This window comes from Arvicola amphibius, chromosome 3 (genome assembly GCF_903992535.2).
Source record: "Arvicola amphibius chromosome 3, mArvAmp1.2, whole genome shotgun sequence".
Classification (NCBI taxonomy): Eukaryota; Metazoa; Chordata; class Mammalia; order Rodentia; family Cricetidae; genus Arvicola; species Arvicola amphibius.
Genome location: NC_052049.1, coordinates 56,586,912 through 56,613,146, shown reverse-complemented (window position 1 = coordinate 56,613,146; position 26,235 = coordinate 56,586,912). Strand labels below are relative to the sequence as shown.

The 26,235-nt window shown below is 39.6% G+C and overlaps 1 protein-coding gene across 2 annotated transcripts in view; it reads right to left on the bottom strand.

Moving 5' to 3' along the window:
• Window positions 1–26,235, bottom strand: part of Atg10 (autophagy related 10) — a 276,120-nt gene that overhangs the window by 66,111 nt on the left and 183,774 nt on the right. For both annotated transcript variants that reach the window (XM_038324446.1, XM_038324447.1), the window contains exon 5: window positions 11,002–11,099. In XM_038324446.1, coding sequence (XP_038180374.1) covers window positions 11,002–11,099 — 98 coding nt within the window. The remainder of the gene's footprint in view (window positions 1–11,001; window positions 11,100–26,235) is intronic.

Sequence of the window (26,235 nt, the reverse complement as noted above, 5' to 3'; positions counted from 1 at the left end):
AGGTATTTATGAAAGACAAATTACCAAAAACAATGAGGAAAATGTTTCATATGCTGCCTCTTCTTTATAAATATACATGCTCCTGTGTCCGTGTGTGTGTGTGTGCATGTGTGTGTACATCAATGGAGCTCAGAAGAGGGAATCTGATCCCCTAGAGCTGGAGTTCCAGGTGGTTGTGAGATGCCTGACGATGTTGGTGCTGGGAGCAGTCTTGCTCTTAGCCAATGAGCCATTTCTCCACTCTTCATGTGCTTGTATATGCAAGGAAAGTGAAGAGCGCAAACCAAGTTCATCAAGACTTTATAAAAATGTGGTGGTTTTCTACAAACAAGGAAAACACAATGGACTATAAATACTAGTGAGTTTTCTGATTGATAAAATGATAAAGGTGGAAAGGGAAGTACTTGGATGACGTACAGTATTCACAGCCACCAACATTCAGTAAATATTAAAAGTTACAATGCACATACAGATTGACAATCTAAAAACAAATACTAGTGGAGTTGGCGAGAAAAACAGCCGTGTCATAATTAACATGCCAAAGTAAGTGAGTGTACAATGAACATATTTCGCCCTTTTACAACAAAAAATGATACAATTATGGAGGACTGTTAAAATATTGCCTACAAAAAAACCCTCCTGGAAGATAAATGCAGTACTGTGCCTTCCTCAACTTGCTTACTGAACGACTTATTAGTGCGCAGAATACCTACAAACATGGATACAACAAATTAGCCACAGATTACAGAGAAAACAACCACACGATATCAGCAGTCCTATTTAAATCAAACTCCACTGTGAAAGAAGCCAACTGTGGAGCTGGCAGAGGTTCTGAAGAAGCAGCAGCAACCCGTAAAGCATCTTAATTTTTTTGTCATTTAAGAATTAAGCCACTTCCAGTTCACGCAGATCCTACCAGGTGCACTAAATTGATGTCATTATGAGCCATCAGGAAACACCCATGGAGACCTACAGCAACACTGAGGAGTTTTGGTAAGCAGCTGTGTGTTTTAATTGATTTGTATTATTTAAAATAGGAAGAGTTAAAAGTCAGTTATCGGATGTTGTGTAAAAGACATGCCTAAAGACTCTAGGGAGACTGAGTTCAGCAGAAAGCCAATCACAGGCCAGCACCTGAACACTTACAATTCTTACTAGAGGAAGCACAATTAAATCATCAGCTTATCAGCTATCAAATAAATCACCAGGCAACACATGAAGCTTCATTATTTAAGGCTCCTTAACCAATGACTTCCTGCATCACTGAGAGTCAAAAGGAATCTCTCCACCAAAGACACCTGAAGTATTTTTGTGATTGTTGGGCTTTATATATATATATATATATATATATATATATATATGTATATATATATGCCTTTTTTAATCTTCAAGAAACTTTATATAGTAAGAAAATTGAATGAACTGAAATTATCATAGTTTTGCATGTTATAGGCAAGTCCAAGTTTTCAAGATGAAATCATAGTATATGAGGTAAATATGTGTTTTACTGAGGCTCCTCATATTCTACTTTCTATAGATATTTAGGATAGTTCTTTGTTATTTCCACATGTGTGTATGCAGGAGTGCATGTGTATGTATGCATGTTTGCAAGTGTGTGAACACACATGTTTGTAAACATGCATGTGGAGGCTTCGGGCTCATGTTGGGACTCTTCCTCTTACTCAATGTCAGGGTGTCTCAATCAAAACTAGACCTTACTCACATGACTAGTCTCACATAGCATCTGCTCAGCAGATCTTCTGTCTCCCTTTCTTAAAATTACAGGTGAACGGACACAGCCTGACACATTTACGTAACTTCTGGGGATCTGAACTCTGGTCCTCATGCTTGTGCAGCAAACTCTTTAAGCAGAGCCATTTCCCTAGTCCCTTATCCTCGTTCTTGCACAGGACATGCAATGCAAGGAAGAAAAACAATCAGTATTCATCTTTGTAATCCCACTCATCCAGCATCATTCCCTGACTGGGACTCATAGAATCAGGAAGCAAGGTGATTCAAAATTCTTGGCTTCCAAATTTAAATACAGTTTGCGTGTTAGAAATAACATATTTAAATGGAGATAAGATATACATTGAGTTTCATACATAACTCTCCTGTTTACTGCTAAGAAGCAAAGCAGGAATTTGGTGAGAAGGCAATTTTGAAAAGGCCATTACACAAAAGAGATTTGTGTGCATATGTGTTCATCACTCAGGAGTCTGAATACCCACATGCATAAAATGATACAGTACTGTAGACTCCTTTGTGGTTTGGGCATTTGAAAATAGAAACGATATGTCTTTAGCACATTAGCTTCAGAGTTGGAAATCATATAAAGAAACATACCTTCCATCCTTTATTCACGTGTTAGTAGCTTTAGGTAGAAATAACAGCAAGACTAAGACTAGACATGAGAGGAACAGGGACAGCTCCTGGAGGTTTCTACAGCCCTGTCATGCATTCCGTAGCATAGGTACAGTGCCCACGGGCCATCTACCCTTTGGGGCCCATGAGGATGTTTAAATTACTTGTAAAAATAAAAGAAAAACAACTTTTAGGTGAAATTAAATATTTGAGTATACAATATGAATATATTAATCTCTAATATAACAATTATAAAATTATAAATTTAGTATTTTTGTGTGGAAAAAAGGTTTGAATATGACTTTAGTGTGTACCCCCAAAATTTATATACTAGAAATCTGGCCCTCTATGTAGCAGTTTTGAGGTAGCTGAGCCAAGTAGAAAGGTGGTTATGTCATCAGGGGTTTGTTAGTTACGTTTTTCATGGCTGCGAGGTAATAAAATTCCTAACAAAACAATTCCATGGAAGAAGCACTTGTTTTGTCTCACAGTTTAAGAGGGGACCCCCCCATCATGGGGACAAAGGCATGATCCATGGTGTTGGAAGTATAGGACTAGGACTTCGTCATGGGGATGAAGGCATGATCCATGATGTTGGGAGTATAGGGCTAGGACTCCCATCATGGGGACAAAGGCATGATTCGTGGTGTTGGGAGTATAGGGCTAGGACTCCTCATATCTCAGCAGACAAGGAGCTGAGAGCACAGAATCCTGGCATTCACCTGGCTTTCTCTTTTTCCCATTTTCATTCAGTTTGGGACCCCAGCCCACGGCATGCTCCTCACCCTCAGGACAGGTCTTCCCACCTCGGTTAAAACTCTCTGGAAAAGCCCCTTAGAAACACACTCAGAGGAGTGTCTCCTAGGTGTCTCACATCCTGTCAAGTGACAGTGAGGACTAATCTCCACAGAGCATCCTCTCAGAGGTGATAATGTAGTGTTCACAGGATGCTGGTTAGCTTCCTTATGAGTGACACAAAAGAACAAAGCAAAGCTGGCCCTGAACTCTCTGACTTTACTTTTTGGGTTTTTTTTTTTTTTTGGTTTGGTTGGTTTTTTTTTTTTTTTTTGGTTTTTCAAGACAGGGTTTCTCTGCAGCTTTAGAGCCTGTCCTGGAGCTAGCTCTTGTAGACCAGGCTGGTCTCGAACTCACAGAGATCCGCCTGCCTCTGCCTCCCGAGTGCTGGGATTAAAGGCGTGCGCCACCACCGCCCAGCCCTGACTTTACTTTTTGGTATGTGATCTCTAATGTATGTGGCTATCTCCCTTTCTGCTTTTCTCCCTTTCTATGATGCAGCCTGGGGCATCCTCACCAGAGGCCAACAGGTGGAGCTGCTCAATGGTGAGCTGTCTGCATCCAAAACGGTAACTTAAATAAGCCTCCTTTTTATCTTTCAAAATAAAGTGCCCATGTTAAGATATTTAGCTTTGGTAAACAAAATGAACTAATAGAAACTCCACAAACATAAAGCTTTGATGAAAGAGAAAGAAGGGAAGGTGGGAGAAGGGTGAAGTAGCCTAGAGCAGAAAGAGATTTTAAGGTCCACATCGTTGACTAAGGCACAGGGTTTGGGATCAACTAAACGGGAAAAGAAAAGGGTGGGTAAAACCCTAAACTTAATCTACTTCACTTATGTTATTGTAAAAATTACTGACTAACTGTTTTTCTAGAAGTAATGCTGAGTACTGTTATATAATTTATTTTCTTATATGTCTTAGACAATGTTCAAAGCATTTTACATATATTGATTAGTTTTCCCAACAACTCTGTAGACCTAGTTATCACCTCTGTAGAAAAATTAAACTAAGAAACAAGGTGCTTCATAATTTGCTGAAGGTCCTACAACTGTAAGTACTGATAATCAGAGTCTAGCCCAAAACACACATGCATGCACACCACAGCATAGAAACACAGACATAGAGAAACACACAGAGAGCAACCAGTCTTCCTTGGGAATAACTGATTTTAAATTTCTATAGGACATGTATAACATAAATGTGAACTCTTCATGCCATTAAGCAAGAAAGACATTAAAAATACATGAGTTGTATCAGAATCACTCAGGAGTTAAGCTCACTAGTAATGTAAGACAAATGGAACATCAATAAAAAATAATCACTACCATGAATTGAAACAAAACACTGATATCCAGTCAAAGAAATTCAATAAAAAATTCTTGGTGTCTTCAAGCGGTTGCTAAAGAAACAATTTATTATCTGCAAAGCTAGGACAAAAAGAGGAAAATTAGGTATTTGCTGCCTCTTCTACACAAAGCATATCTTGGGTAACTAAGCTGGTTAGAGAAACTTTGTCATTACTGAAATAGTTCAACTGATAAATAAGAATGACAGAATTAAATTTTTGCAGCCCTTAATGAGCTAATGGTATAGAGTCATCAGTAGATGCTAACATCACAAAAAGAGCCACATAGGGCATTATGTACTTCCTTATGGGCATCATCAAAAACACTTATGAAGTATTCCTACCCTGCCCAAATCAAGTGCAATTAGATCAAACTCTAATATCCAACTACCAGCTCTTACAACGTATTGGGCAGAAGATGCTTTTACACATCATAACAACATAATCAGGAACATAATACAGGTAGCAACACTTGTAGGACAACCTGTTTCTTCAGCAATAAAGTTACCATGAAGAAGAGGGAGGAATGAAAGTCTACACAGATTTTTACATAGAATCATAAAGTTGTAAGTGATGTTGGCCATTATAAATGTGTAAATTTTATTTGGATCTTTATTGAAACCAACTCAAAAAATTTAAATAGTGCTTGCTTGATACTATACTTTTTTTTTAAAAAAAAATAGTTATAATGATGGAATCACACTTGCATTTTTGAGAACTTTCAGCTTTTTTAAAATGTCTATTATGAGATAATTGTAGTTTTAAATATCTAAAAGAAATGATACAAAGAAATCTTTTATAAGTTATGTGCAGTTCTCACATCCTGCATAGTCCTAGAACCTCTCACAACTGAGACACCCATGAAGTGCAGACACAGAGAAGCAGAGCACTCCTTGCCACCTTCTACCACTACACCACAGCCTGCTCAGTAGACTGACTTCGCTCAAGCAACACCCCCCAAACCCATCTCCATGCAAGAAACCCCAATTAAATGTAGTGAGTCATACACACACACACACACACACACACACACACACACACCATCAAACAAACTCGGAAGGAAGAGATTTGGTGGGAAGGTGAAGGAGATAAAAGGATAATGGGGAGTGATTTTGATAAAAAAAATTGTGTGTGTGTGTGTGTGTGTTTGTATGTATGTAAAATTGTGAAAGAATGAATAAATTTTGAAAGAAATAAAGGTAAAAAGGAAAACAGTGTTATGGGAATGGAGTCACTCACTATGCAAACTTGGAGGATATCTTTTCAACTGGGCTTACCTGCGCAGTGATCCATTCAGGCTGTTGAGTGTGTCATTAGCTGGGTTCTTTTGATTGCTGACTACCTTTCCAGGGGAAAAGTGTACCACAATCTGTTTAAACATCCATTACTGAAACACACCTCTCTTGTTTCCATTTGGGACTATAATAAATAACACCATCATAAATACTTATGTAAAGCCCTTACTTTTGAAGATGTATACTCAAATATTTATGGATGGGTAAAATGATGTCTAAGATGTGTGTGCAAAAAATTTCAAACTGGATGAGATAACAAAACCATGGACAAATAAAGCAGTCTGAGGCTGTGGTGTGGCTATGTGTTTAGAATATCTGATTTTCAACATGGGGAAACATGGGTTTAGCCACTAATGGCTATATAAATAAATGAATAATCAAGATCACCACAAGTTTATAAGTGTACACAATATCATCCACACATATATTTGAAAATTCCTAAAACACAGGGTTTAAGAAAATAAAATGAAAACACACACACACACACATACAAATACCTTTAAGCAAAAACTGAAGGTCTGTTTTTTTCTTAAAATCTTGTGACCTTAGCCCATGCTAAGATCACAGGGCTTCTTTGCTCTAAATCACAGAGCCCACCAGGGACGGTCACTATAACTTTCGCTTTAGCAATTTAGGCAGATCCAAGCTAGGTACCGGTTAACTTTCTTTAGGGAGTTTCTATTAGGCTGCGGAGTTGAGACGATAGCAGTCTGTGAGGGTGACAGAGGCAGGTGAGTAATCACCATAATCAGATGGATGAGATTCACGAGTGGCTTGTCTTCAGAAGAGAGGGTTCATGTCTGACACGAACAAGCCCTTATCATCAAGACAAACGCTGAGAGAACAGAAGTGTGATTACTGAAGATGAAGAGGAACAAACTATATGAGCACAATCAGGCCTGGAAATGAAGGGAAATGCAGTTTATATTATGCAAAGGCTGCTTTTGTTTTTAGGGCACTCTGGGGGACAGGATATCATTTCAGTGTTCAGTCTGCAAGCTAATGACTCTTTAGTATAATTCTGCAAAACGGTGTCTACTATTTGGTGGCACCGATACCCTCTCAGCTTACTCTCCTCTCGGGTTGTAACACACCCTTCCACTCTGTCCCGTTGTGGACACCTTGTTTTTCCCAACAGGAACTCTTATAAAAATGCAGATCTACTCTCCCAAAGATATTAAGCAAAGAAAAAGATAAATACTAACCTTTAGCTGATGTGGGATTAAGAACCAAGATCTTAAAAAAATACATATAACGTCTTTCAAATGCCAAATGGTGCCACGGCTACAAATGAAGTTTTCTTGCTTAGTCTTGACTGCTCAGGCAGGTACTTTGTTAAGTGACTCTAAGTCTTAAATGAAGATTTTACTAGGAGTATTATCAGGACAAGCTATTTAAATTACCCACAGTCGAAATCCCAATAAAAGAAACCTCAAAAGTTTAGCTAAATTTTATAGTTGGGCACACAAAATATCCATTAAATGAGTCCCATGTTAGAAATAACAACGCTTGCTGTAATCAGATGTGTAACATGGCAGCGCTAGGACAAGTGGGAGAAGGGGGCATTCAAATGTCTAGAAGTTAAAACTCGACAATTCCTAAGAAGGGTATACAGACTGGTTCATTTGATTGTGTAAATATCTTAGATATTCCAATAATGGAAAGGAATCTATTGGTAACAATGGGTTAGGAAACCAAAGAAAACATGGTTGAATTAAAAATTCTATTCCTATGTCACAAGCTGTAATAGGGACATGTGGAATTAAAAATTCAAAATTATACAATGTACCAGGAACTATGAGTATGTTGGCACTGAGATTAATAACAGAGCCATAAATGAGGAAAAGGAAGAGGACAGGAAAAGAATCAGGAGCATAATTAAGGAGCAGCTAAGTACATAGGGACTCACAGAAATAACCAGGAAGTCTGCATGGGACTGACCTAGGCCCTCTGCAAATGATAGCTGTGTAGCTTGGTCTTCTTGTGGGACTCTTGAAAGCAGGAACAGGGGCTGTCTCCAACTCTTTGACGAGCTTTTGGGACCCTATTCCTCATACTGGGTTACTGCGCCCAGCCTTAATATATGGAGAGGTGCTTAGTCTTACTGCAACGATACGCCGTGTTCTACTGCTATTCATGGGAGGCCTTCCCTTTTCTGAATAGAAATGGAGAAGGAATTGGGGGGGGACAAAGGGGTTGGGGGGAATGGGAGTAGAGGATGGAGGGTAAACTGTGGTCGGGATGTAAAATAAATCAATAAATATTTAAAAGAGAAGAAACTAAGTAGTTAAGGTTGGAGTGGTGGTACACACCTTTAACCCTAGCATTCAGGACGCAGAGTCAGATCTTTGTAAGGCTGAGGCCAGCCTGGTTAACATTAGTGAATTCTAGGCATGCCAGAGCTACACAGTGAAATCGTGTGTGTGTGTGTGTGTGTGTGTGTGTGTGTATAAATACTAAAATTAAAGGCACATACATTTTGAATATGATCTTCCTACATCTTTGCCATTTTCCTTGACATCTAAAAACAAGCATTTTCTCTGTCCTGCAGATCTGACTCCATCATGTACCTTTCTGGCAGCGTGAGGTCACTGACAGTACTCAAAGCTGAAACAGCCTTCACTTTGACATACTCAACAATTAATACAAATCAGTTTTCGTTAACAAGATAGTCTTGCTCCAAACCCATGTGGTTATTCTAAATTGTTGTTATTATTTGTGCGTGAGCACAGATGCATACACCATGACATGCATTCCACCTTTTCACCGGGGTCAACCTCAGATTGCCAGGCTTGACTTTTACACACTAAGCCATTGCACCAGCCCCATGCAGCTGTCCTGCTTATTTATCAAATACTGTACTCACAGTAACCACACTCGCATCCAGCCTACAGACCCCGGAATGCAGAGGTAAATGATGTAGTTTGAGAGAGAGAGGAGTCACCTGCAGCCATGCCCAAGAACTACTTATGTTGGCAGGTAAGTAAACTGCCATAATTGTAACCAAAGCCACCTGAGGGCATAGTCTAATGACTGATAAAGCCATTTTTATTTTTTATTATATATATATATATTTCCTCTTTTTTATTAAAAATTTCCATCTCCTCCCCTCCTCCTCCCCCTTCCCTCCCTTCCCTTCCACACATACCCCCACTCCCTCCCTCTCCAGGCCAAAGAGCCATCAGGGTTCCCTTCCCTATGTTAAGTCCAAGGTCCTCCCAGCTCCCCCTAAGTCCAGGAAGGTGAGCAACCAAACTGACAAGGCTCACAGTGAGCCCGTCCATGCTGTACAGCCCAAGCCCATTGCCTTTGTCCTTGGTTTCTCAGTCCTCCTCCACCATCAGCCACATTCAGAGAGTCTGGTTTGGTCTCCTGTTCCATCAGTCCCATTCCAACTGGACTTGGTGGTCTCCCATTAGTTCTGTCCCACCGTCTCAATGGGTGAACACACCCCTCACGGTCCTAACTTCCTTGCTCATGATCTCCCTCCTTTTGCTCCTCATCAGGACCTTGGGAGCTCAGTCCGGTGCTCCAATGTGGGGTTCTGTCTGGGATGGGGGGATGGGGAGAGAAAAGTGTGAAGTGGAGGATGGGGAGAGCTTGGGGGAATAGGATGGTTGGGATATAGGAAGGGTGGATATGGGAATAAGGAATTATATATCTTAATTAAGGGAGCCATTCTAGGGTTGGCAGAGACTTGACTCTAGAGGGGTTCCCAGGTGTCCAGGAAGACGCTCCCAGCTAGTTCCTTGGGCAGCTGAGGAGAGGGAGCCAGAAATGTCCAGATCCTATTGCCATACTCATGAATATCTTGCATATCACCATAGAACCTTCACCTGGCGTTGGATGGAGAAAATGACAAAGCCATTTTTATTTAAAGGAAGCTTTTCTTAAGCTAACCAGAGACTTAGAGAAATATTTTTGTATAAGTAAAAATTACTTTATAGATCATGATAGCCAAATGGTGGTGGTGCACGCCTTTAATCCCAGCACTTGGGAGGCAGAGGCAGGTGGATCTTTGTTGAGTTTGAGACCAGCCTGGTCTACAAGAGCTAGTTCCAGGACAGGCTCCAAAGCTACAAAGAAACCCTGTCTCGAAAAAAAAAAAAGTTCATGATGTTTGCAAAGTGATAATTATTTTTAAATTTCTAAAATAACTACCATTTTATTAAGAGAGCAGTAACAGCATGATTAACAGACCTGTTTCCTATACTTTTGCAAATTTGCTTTTATATCTCCTTTTGTAGATCTATTTTCATCTTTTGCATATTGCAAACCTATTACTAATCAAGAGTTCACATTTTCTTTTGCAAATGCACCTACAAGTAAAACTGAGGGGTAATCATAGACAACGAAAGCTAAAGCACCTATTAAGAAAAGAATAATAAGAAAACTGAAGACACATATTTTGCATCTTCCTACACCCTTTGTTATCTTCCTTGACACTGAAAAGCAAACATTTTCTCTGTCAAAGGCACACGTTTCTAGTGTTCATTCTCTGCCTCTCTGTGTGTACACATGTGATTCAGAGCTCCAGGATCTGCCTATCTCCACTGCAACACTGGGGTACAAGATGCTGGAGGTGCAGATTCAAGATTTTATGCTTGCAGAGCACTTTACCGAGTCCTCTCTCCAGTAAGCTTCCCTGCAGGCTAGTTTAGTTTATTCCCCCTTCTTTTCTTTCCTTCCTCCCTCCCTCCCTCTCTCCCACCCTTTTCTCCTTTTCTTCCTCTTTGAGAGAGGTTCTCACTATGTATCCCTGGCTGGTCTCAAACTTAGTAAGATCCTCCTGCCTCTGCCTCTTGGGTGCTGGAAGCTCCTGCTTCTGAATGTGCATCTTAACAGGTTCTATTTTCACATATGAAGCAAATTTTTGTTGGCTAGCTAGTATACACTAAGTACTATGCTGGTCATGGAAATATGATTAGGAGTAAACCAAAAAACAGACATGGTCCTGCTCACAATGGAGGTCACAACATTATTTTATAAAGAAAAATATCCAAATATATAGTTCAAAATTATAATAAGCCCCATAAAAGAAAATGTATAAGCTGTTATGAAATACCCATATAATAAGGAGAATAACCAAGTGTGGGAAGGATGTGGAGGATTGAAACAGGGAAAGAAGCGGATAATGGAACTAGATGAAGAAGTGAGCAAAGGTAAGGAACCACATCTGCTAAGGAGAAAAGACTCTGACCTGCTGGGTAATGGTGTCCCAAGGTCCCTGCAGCAGCCGTGTCTTGTAGCATTCGTGGACTCCTTCCCATATATCCTTCAGGGCTAAAGGTCTCCCATCTGTGAAGGTACATCATGAAAGACTGTTAGTGACCCATGAAACATGACGGTGCTTGGTGCTGCTCTAAAGTACTGAGTATCCTGACTTCTTGAAAAATCTCTACGGGTTTACACACAGTTGCATATCAGACTTCTGTGTGAATCACTATTCACCTACTGGGGGAAGAATAAATGTCCAAGCTTCTCTCCTTTGTATTCACACAGCAACTAAGATTCTGTCTATTTATTACCCTTGGGAAGTTTACAAAATAAATAAAAGGTGAACATGTTTCAGAGGTAAGTGACAGATACGGGCATAAAGGAAAGTCCAGGAATTGGACATTTTTATTGCTAGAAGTCTGCTGTGGATGCTGTTGGAGTCCTCATGACTCCTCTGGTCCTCGAAGAAACCACACCCATGCTTTTTTACTCTTTTGTTGAACAACAGAATGTTCAAATCACTATACTGCAAATCAAGGAGACAAAAAGGAAGGAAAACATAATTTCTTGCAGTAAGTAGCTTACCATTTACCGGGGAAACCATGGAAAGTATATTAATATCATAAAATACTAAATAAAGAGGTTCCTGTCAGAGGAAATCTAGTTAGTGTTGGAGGGGACAGAGGACAGAGACACTGGCAGACAGTGTCAGTGGCTAGTGAGAGAAGGGGTGACTGGTGAGGAGAACCCCAAAAGGCTAGCATGCAGAGATCAGCCAGGAACTTCAGTGAGTAATAATCCTCCCTCTATTCACTTGGGAACTTTCAGTTCTCTCTCAGAACTTGGTGCCCATTCAAAGTGTTTTGTGAAGACCAACATGGCACTTATAATGCACACAGATAAGAGGGAAAGTAGTGGCTAAGTTCAAACTCAGAAGAAGAAAGAAAGTGTTTCAAAGACGTTCAAGATGTGCTGCAGGAAGGGTGTCCAGACGCTAGAACCTAGTATTACTCTGGCCATTTACAGTGGTCAAGGTCTCAAGACAGCAGACAGGTCTTCTCCTTAGACAAATGCCAAATTATGTCTGAAGAGAACACACCATATCTTCAATTACTGGGCTCAAAGGAGTGCAATATAACTCAGGTAAATACTCTGCTCAAAAAAACTAAAGCTCACTCTAGTGTACAGACTCGGAGTCCAAGAAGAGATGGAGGATGTGAGGGGAAGTAGCAGGCTTAGAATCTGGGCCATGTTTAAACGTGGGGTCGGCAGTTGCTCTGGGTGTATCTCTGTTACTTTACTTTATAAATCTTAGCTTCTTGAGACTCAGTTACTTTTCCTATAATGGAGTACAACAATCCTTGTAGGAGTTTGTTCTCATGAAGTGTCCATGGGTGATCCTTCACAGGACTGTGTTGGGAAAACAGGAATGCTCAGTGAATACTCGGCACCTCCCAGCCCCTGCTCTGTAATCCTCAAAGCTAACAGATCCATTCTGAACTGTTCTTCCTAGCCCGTCTCATGTTTCCACACCACGCACACAGCCATTGATGCAGTGGTGTACAAATGGCATAAGCAGGGCATTTCTTATGTCTGACCTGAAAAGTTGAACTTTCCCTCAACCTTTATTTTCAATAAATAGCACTGGAATATTTTGATACATATTCAATAACTATCTTCATCTTGGCATTTATCTGGCAGCAGGAGACCATTATCTTGTGATAAATAGTTTTATTCCATTGACATTTCCATGTCTGTAAAATGAACAAGATTTATTCATCCAATTAACATTTGAATGTCATGTTTAGCTACAAGTTGAAAACAAGCTGCCTTCAATATCTGTGTTATATTGTTTTCTGAACACATTTACAGAGTAAGCCAAACTCTGCTCTGAAGATAAGCACTACACATCTTCAAAACATGTGTGTGTTGATTCTAAAGAGGTAAATACGATCGGAAGTACGGCAGCGTTGGAGAGCAAGTTCACCAATCAAATTACAAAAGATGACATGCCTCCAAATAATGTTTGCGTATCAAAATTAGAAGGAATTAGTAGTAGGATAATAAAATAAGCTCTAATAGGGTTGCTAATTTCAGAAATAAGGTGGCTAACACATTGGGTGATACAAATCTCCAAGATTATGCTGCCAGTTCATACCAGTGAGAGAATCAAAGGTTGGGCTTCAGGACTCATAGTCCAGCACTCTTCTTGAGCCATGTGTCCTCTGGAGGCAGAGATGCTGCAAATGCTTTATTTATATGCATTAAAAATGCTAAGTAAACAATACCTTCCTTATCGCTAAACTTTTCAGCCCAAGAGAGGAAAGCTGGATTTAATATCTACTAATAAATAATAATTTAAATTTTATTCCTCAAATAGTCAATAACCTAAGCCTGATTTGCTTATTGCCGCTGTCAAGAGCCTGCCTACTCACCTGGCTGGAAGTGTTCATACAAGAGTAGTAACGAGCAGCCTGCAACAATATTACAGGAAATATTACCGGATTTCCATCAAATTTGATTCTAGAATCGAGAGCTAGTGCTTAAATTTTCATACCACATCAAATCTAGAAACTGAAAAGGAAAACTTGGAATATAGGGATTAAAAGGCTACAGTCAAGCAATCACAAAGGTTAACGATGAGTTCAAAACAATCAAATAAGGTGTGCTTTTACATATCTCGAAAATGCATGTTATTAAAAAGAGTAGGAACTATGGTTTCAGAGGCAGGAAGCTGAGGAGCCAGAGGGGATGACTGACAGCAGGAGATCAGTGTCTTCCAGACACAGCAAGACTGGTCCACATATGAACTCACAAAGACTGCACAGACTTGAGCCAGATGGGTTCCCAGCATGAGACAGGGAAGTGGACACCCTCTCCCACCCATACCAAGACTCCATCTCCAACCGACAACTGCTCACAAAGGAAAAATTAATTTCTCTCCCAGAGTTGCCCTGGGTATACAAATCATACTTAAGACCCCATGATCAGCAGTGATGGCCGCAAAAACAGGCTCAATGGTGTTTCTGTGGAGGTTTTTTATTTTGGTCTCATGTCGCTTTGTTTATGCAATTTTTTTTTTTACTTTATGGTCTTATGGTTCCAAATTTTGTGTTTCTTATGCTTTTTTGCTTCTTTTTTATTTTTAAATTTTCCTATTTGTTTTCTAAAGACACAGAGAGAGAAAGTATAGAGTTGGATGAGTGGGTAGGAGGGGAGGATCTGGAAGGAGATGGGGGAGGAGAAACCACAATGAGAATATATTGTATGATTTTCAATAAAAGCAAAGAAAGAAAGAAAAAAGAATTTCTATGGTTTTAGCTTTTGCAGCTTTTTAAAAAGATAGTAAATACTGTGTTGGTAGTGTCCAGGCTCTTTTTATGACATTTAATAGAAACAGTGATTAGTACCAACATATTTCTCTACATCATTGATATTAACTTCATTCACAAATTACAGAATGGCTGTAGCACTGGTACAACATACGGTTAGCGTGTACAAGGAGCTGGGTTCTAACCCCCACACTGATACATCACCAAATGTTTTCTCTATTTCCCACATAGTGAGAAAAACCAGAAACCCAACATTCCACATCTATCTCTTTCTCAGCCATCAGTCTCATAATAAAACTATGGTCTGTCCCGCAGTTCTGAACTTCCTACTGTATGTGCCTGCCTTTACATTGTGCTACGCTAGAGTTTAACTTCAAGCTTCCAGCAGTGGCCTTTGTTACTCCTCCGAGCTCTAGTGCAGGGTGTTTACTCCCAGAAATTTCAAATACAAATTTATGCATTTTGTGTTGAACCACACTATAGTTTTCCTCTCCACACGGTTAAATCCAAACAAAAGGGTATTGCAGCCCCTTCTGACCAGCCTATCTGCCCACTGTCCTCCTGTCCTACCTCCTCACTGTCCTCCTGTCCTACCTCCTCACTGTCCTCTGTCCTTCTGTCCTATCTGCCCACTGTCCTCCTGTCCTACCTCCTCACTGTCCTCCTGTCCTACCTCCTCACTGTCCTTCTGTCCTATCTCCTCACTGTCCTCTATCCTTCTGTCCTATCTCCTCACTGTCCTCTGTCCTTCTGTCCTATCTCCCACTGTCCTTCTGTCCTATCTCCCACGGTCCTCCTGTCCTATGTGCCCACTGGCCTTCTTCGCTAGGACAGCTCTTAAGGAGGGCAGTGAACCCACTCACTACGTTCCCAGTCAGTCCTCTGCACTGCCGGGCTTTCCTTCTAGCAAACACCACTCTCTGATGTTATCTGTCTTACACATTTCTCATTTCCTGCCTTTCCTAACCATGGTGCTCTATGCCTGTGGATCTTCATCATTCTTATTCCTGTATGGACCCTGCCACCTAGACCAAGTCACCTATAAAGGTTTCTTTATTTCCCACACTAGTTAAAAGCCATCTTTGTGACTCAATTGGTTATGCCCTATTGTACTCACTACACACTGTAGTTGTCTTATTTACTTAAGTATGGAACTACTGTTGGTCATTTAAAATACCATCAGCTTGGAAATGGTACCTGGTACAAAGTAGACACAAGGAAGCCATACCATTTTTTCTTCTTTTCAATTATTTGCTTTTGATAAATTTCCTAGAATGGAATTACCAAGTCAAAGTGAAAAATAACTTTTAATTCAACACAGAAGAACTAGTATCTCACCCCTCAATTTTCTCCTTAGGGTAATGAGATAAGAAGATAATTTTAGAAATAGATATTTATATTATTTGGCACCTACTATATGCCAAATCTTTGTGATACATCAGTTGGCAAAACGATATCTTTGAGGGAGTTACATTCTAGACAGAGGGCAAGAATGTGACAATAAATAATGAACATCATATAGGAAGTTAAGAAGCAATGTATAGTACAGCAGAAAGAAAAGGGATACTGCAGAGCACGAGACAACGGGCCAGGGTCAGTTTTAGACCTTTTCCGGAGGGTGACTCGGAGAGCAAACACTGCCTATGAGCTCCTGTGACACCTGCGCAAACGGAAGGATGCTCTAGGGAGAATAGAGGGTGAGCAGAGGCAAAAGAAGAGAAGCAGGGCGAGGGAACTTCTTACTCTTATGGACCACAAAAGACATAAAAGACAGCCTTATCATTTATGATTCACATGCATCCGACTCTCTGGTTTAAAGTGTATAAGTCACTGACAGTCTCAGAGTTTTGTAAGCATGGCCTCAAGTTTAGAATATATTTAACACCTGAAAAAGAAAGCACAAACTTATTAGCAGCAGTTCCTCATGATCCCTCCACCTGTCTGGCTCCAGAAAACCACGAATTCACTTTCTGTTGTTATAAATTTGTTTATTATATACATGCATTTATATAATATGACCAGAAGGATCTTTTGTGAATTAAGTTTTTCATGTTGTAGTATATACATTCTTTTTATAGTCAAATTATATTTCATTGATTATACGGCACATTGTGCTCATCTATCATCAGTTTATGGACAGTGGTAGTTATTCCCACTTTTTAACATCTGTGAATAATGACTCATATACGTGTTTGTATGTGACCATGCTTTCTTTTCTCTGGAGGAAAACGGCTAGTGAGCCTGGAATTGTTGAGTTCTGGTTCCGTGAGAGACCCGACCTCAGTACATAATGTGGAAAGTGATGAAGACAAGTCACATCAACCTGTGACACCTACACATGTGCACACACAGACATGCACATATACAGGCACGTGTTCCCACACACATAAACATGCATACACACAGGTACGTGTACCCACAAGCACAAACTACACACACATAAACATTCACACACGGGCACTTGTACTCATACACATGAACATGCACACACACACACACACACACACACACACAGAGACAGAGACAGAGAGAGAGACAGAGAGAGAGAGACAGAGAGAGAGAGACAGAGACAGAGAGAGAGCAAGAGAGAAAGAAACAAAAAATTTGCTCTTTTGCCCTCTCTGTCTCTCGCTGTCTGCCTCTCTCTCTCTTTCTCTGTGCATTTGTACATAAATCCTGGCTAGCTCTCAAGGGCCACGGCACAGCTTCTTAGCACCTGTGGAGGTCTTGTGTTTGGCATCCTCTGCTAGATCCTGGCAGGCCTGATAGGACCATAAAGATTAGAATTTAAGCATTTTAAACAAACATGTCAGGTCTTAAATATTTAAAAGACCACTTCTGTTCAAAACAGTCACTGGGGAGGCTAACTGATCCAAGTCCTGCTGCGAGAGCTGTCGGCGCTCGTCTTCTTTGGAGCCACATTCAGAACAGAAAGGAAAACAAATACTTCATAGTCACAATTTTATTTTTTAAATAAAATTAAATTAAAAAATATTTTTTCCTCTCAGTTCTGGACTCCATGAAGCTATTATTATTATTATTATTATTGTTGTTGTTGTTGTTGTTGTTATTACTTGTGTATTTATTTGTTTCTTTTGTATGTGTGCTCATGTGCATATCAACGTGTGTATGTAAGAGCAGAGAATAACTTACTGAGTCTGCTCTCTCCCTTAACCCTGTAGGTACCAGAGATGAAACTTGAATCCTCGGGTTCAACAGCAAGCACCTTAGCCTGATAAGGCATCTTGCTGAAGCCACAATTAGATCTTAAAATTAATAATTATTATTAATAGTATTCCTATGTTGTTTTCCATATTGGGATACAACTGATTTTGTTGTCACAAACTAAGCTCCCCTTTAGCGGGTGACCATCTGTGATTTCTAAGCAGAAGGACTAGATAGAATCAAGAGTACACTTGGATTTCCTCTGAGATGCTGTTCATCTCTCCAGTTTCATCACTCACATCCCACAAAGTACAAGCACATATAACTTTCTCCATCTGACAACACTACCTAAGACTATGTAAGTCCTCTCCCCTAAGCCTTCAGGGTTGTTCTGCCCACCTTCAACTTATCCATAATCAAAGACATACAAGAATTAGATTTTGTTACCTTTTATACAAAAAATAAAAAGATCTAATCAGCAACGCTTCCAACCCTAGCATACACCATGGCCACTTGACATATACTCAAATATGATAATGATCCTAATTATTTCAAATGGAAGAGTCTTTAGAAATCCCATTGAACCACTGAACTGAGAGAGCCAACTGTGTAAGGAGTCTCATCATACAAAGAGAGCTTAAATAATATGGGAACAAAGTATTTAGTGTACAATTATGTGTTTCTGGAAACTAAAGAAGCAGTGCTTTAACATAAAATTATGAGCATAAATAAGTCCTTACCTATGTGAATGAAGCATTATTTTGTGTCAATATGTTCAGGTCAAAGAATTTCCAGTCAGGAACTTTGAGCCATATATTATGGCCTCATAATGTACCATTTGTCACCAGATATGAAATAATAGCACCTATTTTTATATTAGAAATAACACTAATCACATCAAAGGAGAAGCTAAAAACCTGAAAAATTGAAATAGAAGCCAAACTAACTTCAGAAGAAACCTACAAACTAAATCGAACAATAGAAGCCATCTATTTAATAGGTATTTACTATGTATCTACTATGTGCTAGTTAGCCATAATAATACTACACATTTATGCTAGAGTAGTAGAAAAGGGGCAAGAAACACTGGACAAAAAATTGGAATAATTAAAGTATAATCTTTAGCAAACTCCGGTATCCTCTACCATTTTCACATAGAATCTCTCAACTGAATAGTAACCTACATGTCAGTAATCTATATCTTACTCAAAACGTGCAGTTTTCTAAATTAAGTTTCGTAATGCTACTAAATTTTGTGAATCCGATACCATGAGATGTTTCCCTAGCACTACCTGGCTCTAGTACAAGCCACGCACTAAAGACAGAGACAACTGCAAAAGTGATTAGGAGGAAAAGAAATTAAGCACAGTAAGTATAAGAGAAATACCCTAGATGTGGTCATTAGAAAGAGAAAAGAAACGGGAGTGGATTTTTCATAATGAAATATGCCACTGTTCAGTAGACTGGCCTTCCACGGAGCTCGGAAGGTTATAAAAATTCATGTCATACTCCACAGGGAGGCAGAGATGATGCTTCACCAAAGGAGAAAATTCATTTCTGCTTCAGTGAGAAAATTAGACTGTGCTAGAAAATGAGTGTGGTTGCTCATGTACATTCACATCAGCTATTTCACTAGATAATTCTGTAATTTTCAGTTATTTCTACAAACATTTAATAGCTGGTATCTTTATTAATCTCAGGAAGTCTATGTAAAAACTGTGAGAACACAGCTCATGGCAGTTTCATCTCTGTATACCACCAATCAGTTCATTTACTTCAGATGGTTTAAAATTTTCAGTCAATCACTTGAGTGATAACATTGTAAAATGAACATAGGCATGGACTTTGAACCCACAATTTCCATGCCCCTTACTAAGTCATCAAAGCCCCGAAAGCACTTGGCTTCACTACTGTGCATGAAGACTAGAAAAGTTCCTACATTTCAAGGGATTGTGAGAACACACAGCACAGCTGCCATGCCCTGAATATACTCAGTGCCAAATCCAGTTTCATGATTAACTAGAATCCTCAAAAACCTATTCAATAGGTATTGTTGCCTAAATTTGCTTTTGTGTGACAAAATAAAGTACACAGAGCCAACACCTTCCCCAAGTTCACGGTTAGTAAGCAATGAGAAGGAAGGCTCTTGACTGCATATTCTGCTGCCACACTGTGTGCCTGTGTGCGGGAACTGTGTTAGCTGTAGTTGTGCTATCCAGAACTTTCATCTTCCTGTCTCTCTTCCTAGACCTGCCCTGCCCCTTTCCCAACACAACCTATAAACCCCATGCCCTGCCTTGGCTTTCTTGATCACCCAGATCAAAGTCATTCCCACGCACTTGGGTATTAATTTTAACCTCTCTTGTGGTTAAATATTTTATTCCTTACAATGGATTTCTTACAGTGGATTTCAGACCTGACTAATTTTCTTTAGGCTGTTAGTTACCCTGAGGGCATCATTCATCTCTGATTTCCTTTATTCATCTCTACATTCTAAAAACATCTTCTTACCATAATATGTTTGGTACTTCAAAGATGAAGATAGGTGAGAACAACGTTCAGTGTTACTTCCAGAGAAATAGGCATAATTCTTACTGAAAACAAAGACAATCACAATTTTAAATTCACTGAATAAGTGCTTGCCATTTACATAAAACACTTTATGGGAATCCACATTAGCAGATATAGTAGATGTTTGAATTCTCAGTATCCAAACACACTTCCAATATAGGAGAGAAATTATGAACCAAGTGTAAAGCTGATCTCTCGTAAAGCCAGAGGGTTTCACTCTGCAATTGCTACTGGGACCCCACTATCTTCACTTGGCTCTGTGATCCATTTCCAAATCATATTCTGCTTTACATGGTCATGTTGCATTATTTTCACCTCACTAATATGGCATGTTTAAAATCCTTTAGTAATTGTCTATTCATGATTATTAAACCCAACTGTTAAAAGGATTTATTTTTATTTTATATGTTTGAGTGTTTGTGTGTACATAGGTAAGTATACCTACGACAAGTGGGCCTGGCATCCACAGAGGCCAGCAGAGGACATTGGGTTCCCTGGAATTGTAGCTACCTATGAACAGTTGTGAGTCACCATGTAGAGGCTAGGAAATCAAGTTCAGGTTCTTTATTGCTTAGTCACCTCTCCAGACTAGCAGACTCGATTTTTTAAATGTTAATTTGAATAGAGAATTTGAACAGAAAGGTACATGTTATATGCTTTTTAGTTACATAAGAAACTGTATGAATGGCTGTCTATTGACATTGGGCATATTCCTAACAGCACATACAAATAACTTTCAGTTAAACTATCCACACATGGTATTAAGAACTCAAAAGTCAAGTGGTGCCTAATCTCTCATTTAAAGAAAATAAGGCATTTACCTTAGTGAAGAAAACATAAGAGCTTCTTAAGGAACTGCTCAATAAGAGACTATCCTAAAGGAAGCAACTGTAGCTCCACAAGATACCAGAGATACCAACCCTGAGATACCACTATCAGCCAAGTGCCCTGCAGAACGATGACCTGGTGGATACCCAAAATTTTAGGTCTGCTGCATCTGAAACAGAAGACATCCACTTTCAATCCTGCCCAAAGTGCTCTGAGGTGTGTTGATATTTTGTTTGTGATCTAACAAATAAAGCTTGCCTGAAGATCAGGCACTAGTTAGCAGTAGAGGCCTGGCAGTGGTGGCAAACACCTTTAATCCCAGCACTTGAAAGGCAGAAGCAGACAGATCTCTGTGAGTTCAAGGCCACCCTGAGTAACACAAGATTGATCCCATTCTTAAAAAACAAAACAAACAAACAAACAAAAACAGCTAGGCAGTGAAGGCTCACACCTTTAATCTCAGTACTTGGGAGTCACACGCCTTTAATCCCAACCCTAGGAAGGTAGAGACAGGAAGGAATATGGCTGGGTGGAGAGAGGAATATAATATAAGAGACAGGACCTCAGGATTCAGTCTGAGGACTTGAAGAGACAGGATACCCCATTCAGTCTGAGGATTCAGTAGAGGAAAGAATTAGTGGCTGGCTGCTCTGCTTCCCTGATCTTTCAGCATTAACCCCTATATCTGACTCCTGGTTTTTATTATTAAGACCAATTAGAATTCGCACTACAAAATCATAAAAACTCTGAGATACCATCTTACACCTGTCAGAATGGCTAAGTTAAAAAGCACCAATAGTAGCTTATGTTGGAGAGGATGGAGTAAGAGGAACTCTCCTCCATTGCTGGTGGGAGCACAAACTTGCACAACCACTTTGGAAATCAGTATGGCAGTTTCTCAGAAAATTGGAAATCAACCTACCTCAGGACCCAGCAATACCACTCTTGGGCATATACCCAAAAGATGCTCAATCATACTACAAGGACATTTGTTCAACTAATATCGGCATTATTTGTAATTGCCAGAACCTAGAAACAACCTAGATGTCCCCCAACTGAAGAATGGATAAAGAAAATGTGACACATTTACACATTAGAGTACTACTCAGCGGTTAAAAAAAAAAAAAAAGACATCTTGAATTTTGCAAGCAAATGGATGGAATTAGACAAAAACCATCATAAGTGGATACTAGCTGTAAAGCAAAGGGTATTGAGACTATAGTTCATGATCCTAGAGATGCTAAGTAACAAGGTGAACCCTGAGAAAAACATACATAGATCTACCTGGCAAAAGGAAATAGAAAAGACTGCCTGACAAAATTGGGAGCATGAGGGTCGGGGAAGTAGGGAGGGTGGAAGGGCAAGATGAGGGGAGAGGAGTAGGGGGAGGAGAACTTGAGGGAATGGGATAGTCGAGATGGAGGAAGGACAGAGAGGAGAGCAAGGAAAGAGATATTTTGATTGAGGGAGCCATGGCTGATGTGGGATTTCCCTCTGTATGCTATGAATACCATTGGTTAATAAAGAAGCTGTTTTGAGCCTGTGATAGGGTAGAGCAGAGTTACGTAGGGAAAACTAAACTGAATTCTGGGAGAAAAAAGGCAGAGTCAAGAGAAGCCATTTAGCCCCACTGGAGACAGATGCCGGAACTTTACCGGGTAAGCCACAGCCTCATGGTGATATGCAGATTAATGGAGATGGGTTAATTTAAGATATGAGTTAGCCAGAAATACACTTAAGCTATTGGCCAAACAGTATTGCAAATAATATGGTTTCTGTGTAATTATTTCAGGGCTGAGCAGCTGGGAACAAACAAGTGGCTTCCATACTATACATGGCACTAGAGAAATTCCCAGGAATCCACAAGAATGACCCCAGCTAAGACCCTAAGCAACAGAGGAGAGGGTGCCTGAACTGGCCTTGCTCTGTAGTCAGACTGATGAATATCTTAAATACCACTATAGAACCTTCACGAAACAACAGATGGGAACAGAGTAAAGAGACCTGCATCAGAGCACAGGACTGAGATCCCAAAGTACAGTTGAACAGTGGGAGGAGTGAGAATGTGAGGTCCAGACCATGATGTGTACACCCACCTCCAAAAAAAATGAAAGAAAAAGAAAAAAAAATTCATGCTACACTAAGGTTCTGACCCCCAACTCCCTCTGGTACCCCAATTCTCAGCAATTTGAGCTACTGGCTTTCCTTAAACCTCATGGACCATAATTTAATTAACTCCTTTACCAGCAACTTGTTTATCATCATTGCACACCCAACTTGACCTCTTCACACACAGAACCAGCTTCCGTCTCCAGAGAGCTCTAAGAGAGGATCAAAAGAGCTCTGCTTCAACTGCTTCAAGCACAGGTGAGCAATGAGCTATAAATTTGTCAACTTCTTTTTAAAATAAGTAATGCTGTAGATAAGAAAGCACTCATGTACTTTGTAATTAATGAAATTTAATTATTATAAATTATACAAGTAGTGGGTTTAATTAGGATATTTTCATGTATAGAAATGATACACTGACTCTTTTCTTGCCTTCCCTTCGCCACACATCCAACCAACCACATCCCTCTTCATAGTCCCCTTTCTGTTCCTTAATAGTTTTTTTTTTTTATTTTTGTCTTCCTGTCTTTCTGTCCCTCTCTCTTTATGTTCCTGTTCCACAGTTATGGTTTCTTACTGTAACATGATCTCCAGTTCCATTCATTTGCCTGCAAATTTAATTACTTCATTCTTCTTAATGGCTTCATAGTACTCCATTGTGCATATATGCCACATTGTCTTCCTTGATTCATCTGTTGATGGGCTTTTAGGCTAATTCCATGACTTGGCTATACTCCAATATAAACACGCATGTGCAGGTATGTCTGCTGTATGCTTTGAATCCTTTGGTTATTTATTTAGAAGTGCCTTAGCTGGGTCATATGGAAGTTTTATCATTTATTTTTAGAGTAACCTTACTTTCATAGTTGCTGCATTAATTTACATTTCTACCTAGAATATATAAAGCATCCTTTTTCTTCATGCTCAGACTTGCCTTGCAAAAATATATATTCAAAACTACTCAAGGTAATTTTGAGTTTCATGTTCCTTAAAGCTAAAGTTTTCCTTGTGTGTTTATATGTTTAATTAGATATTTGTATTTCTCCATTTCATAACAATCTGCTCAGTTCACTTGTCCATTTACTGGTTGTATGTATACAAATTCACACACATACATATACCTTATGTACCAATGAGGGCATGCATCCATTTGTGCCTGTGCACATGTATGCATGCATGCATGTGCATGCATGTGTGTCTGCCTGTCTGTGTTTGAGACAAGGTCTCACTTGTCCTAAGATTGTCTCTAACTTGTTAGGTAGCTGCGGAGCTGAAGATAGACATGAATTGCCGATCCTTCTGCCTCCCATTCCAAGCCCAGTCCCAAATTGCGGCCATGTGCCAGGCTTTGGATTCCTGTGCTTTCATAGGTGCTTCAAGTTGGGCTCATTTTGTCTGCAGTAAAAGGGGCTTTCCTTTATAGAAAAGTGCAGACACTCACCTACCCAGCAAGCTACAGTGCAGTCTTTCACGGATGAGAACGTGAGTTTTCCTCCCCATGTGTCTTCTCCTGGGACTCTGTTGTCTTCTGTTCATGTAGTATTTGGTGCTAATGCAGGAGTTAACTCTGACAATGTCACTTTTCACTTGTCTTTGGTGTGGCATAATCACTTAAAACGTTTCGGTAACACTATTCCCACCGTGTCCTACCACGGAGCCTACGGTCCTGAGTTCTCAGAATGTTTTAAACATTTATAGCACTCAATAAATGATTCTTGTTGAATTTTCTCTATGATTTTTATGTTTCAGTTTGTACTTCTTTGCATTAATTAACTAATTTTTCATTATTTTTCTTAATAACATTCACTATTTGCTCTTCCCAATCCATTTCAATCCCTAGACTCTTTCTGACCTACCAAATTCATGTTCTACTTCATTGATGGGACTTTTGCTAGTCTTATTACTGTTTATATAAATACAATATAAATTTATGAACTCTCTTAAAGGTTGCTATAACAGGGATTTTTAAGTTAAATTATCTGTCAGCTTATTTTTCACTTTCTCTTATTGTAGTAATTAACTTAAATCATTTTTGCGGCAGCCTTCTCCACATTTTTTCTTTCTACTAAATAAGCTGCCTTAACTCCCACTCAACTGGAGTAATTTTACCACGGAAATACAGAATACGTTCTTTCCAGTCCATCTTTTATAAGAGGTCACTATTTTAAAATTTTAATAATGCTTTTACCAACACACACATCACATTCTTCCCTCCACCCCACTCTCACCCTTCACTTACTCATCTGTCTTCTCATCTCCAGCACATGCAATGCAGTGCACGTTCTTTCTCATTCTGTAGTCTCAACTCCTTCCGGGCCACTTCTCATCCATAACTGGACCCCATTTATCTTTTCAACCATTTCTTCCAGGCTTATCTTAAGAAACACCCATGAACCGCACTGCTTTGCACTGATATCCAGATATGCCTTGCTCACTCTGCCCCCAAAGCTGGCTATGCTCTCCATCCCACCCCACTGTCCCCAGAAATCCTGGGACAGAGCTCTGAGTCTTTGACTTCCACTTTCCAATTCCTTCCAACTCACATCTTTCTTGTTCCTTTAAGTTTCCTCTATTCTGCCTCATGCTCTGAATCCTGAAGAACGCTCTTCTGTCTTCACCTTGACAATACATGCACTTGAATTTCAAATTTCATTATTCCTTATCTTAGCCTTTTTCTTGCTTTGTTTTATCCTACCTTTGAGAGGGAACTGTTGTTTGGCTATTTATTTCATTTCCCTTCTCTAGGAGCATCTTTTAAGCCCATAATAACCGAACAAATTTCCCACATGAAGTATCTGGGGTGCATTTTAAATTCTATATCCTTCCTTTCAGGGCCAATGAGATAGACTTCAGTTGCTGAATGGGAGAAATGTTTCCTTCCCTAGTCTAAAGCAGCCTTTCTGACTAATAAGGAAACATGTCAAAATAGCTCCCAAAAAGAACACGTATGTCAACCAAAGAATTAAATATTTGAAAATGAGAAGAACTACTTGGTCCATTTTTCAATAAAGATTAAGAACAAAGGGAAAGAAAAAAGGAAATGGAATAAATAAGTCAGAATTCAATCTAGAATAAATATAAAAATCTCTAGTAAAGAAGTCAGGATGGATGTTTAAACCATGATTCTGGTGAGATCAAGGGCATTTGGTATAAACAGACCAACATTTGCCATTTGCTACCAGACAAGTCCATCAAGGAAAAATGGAACATAA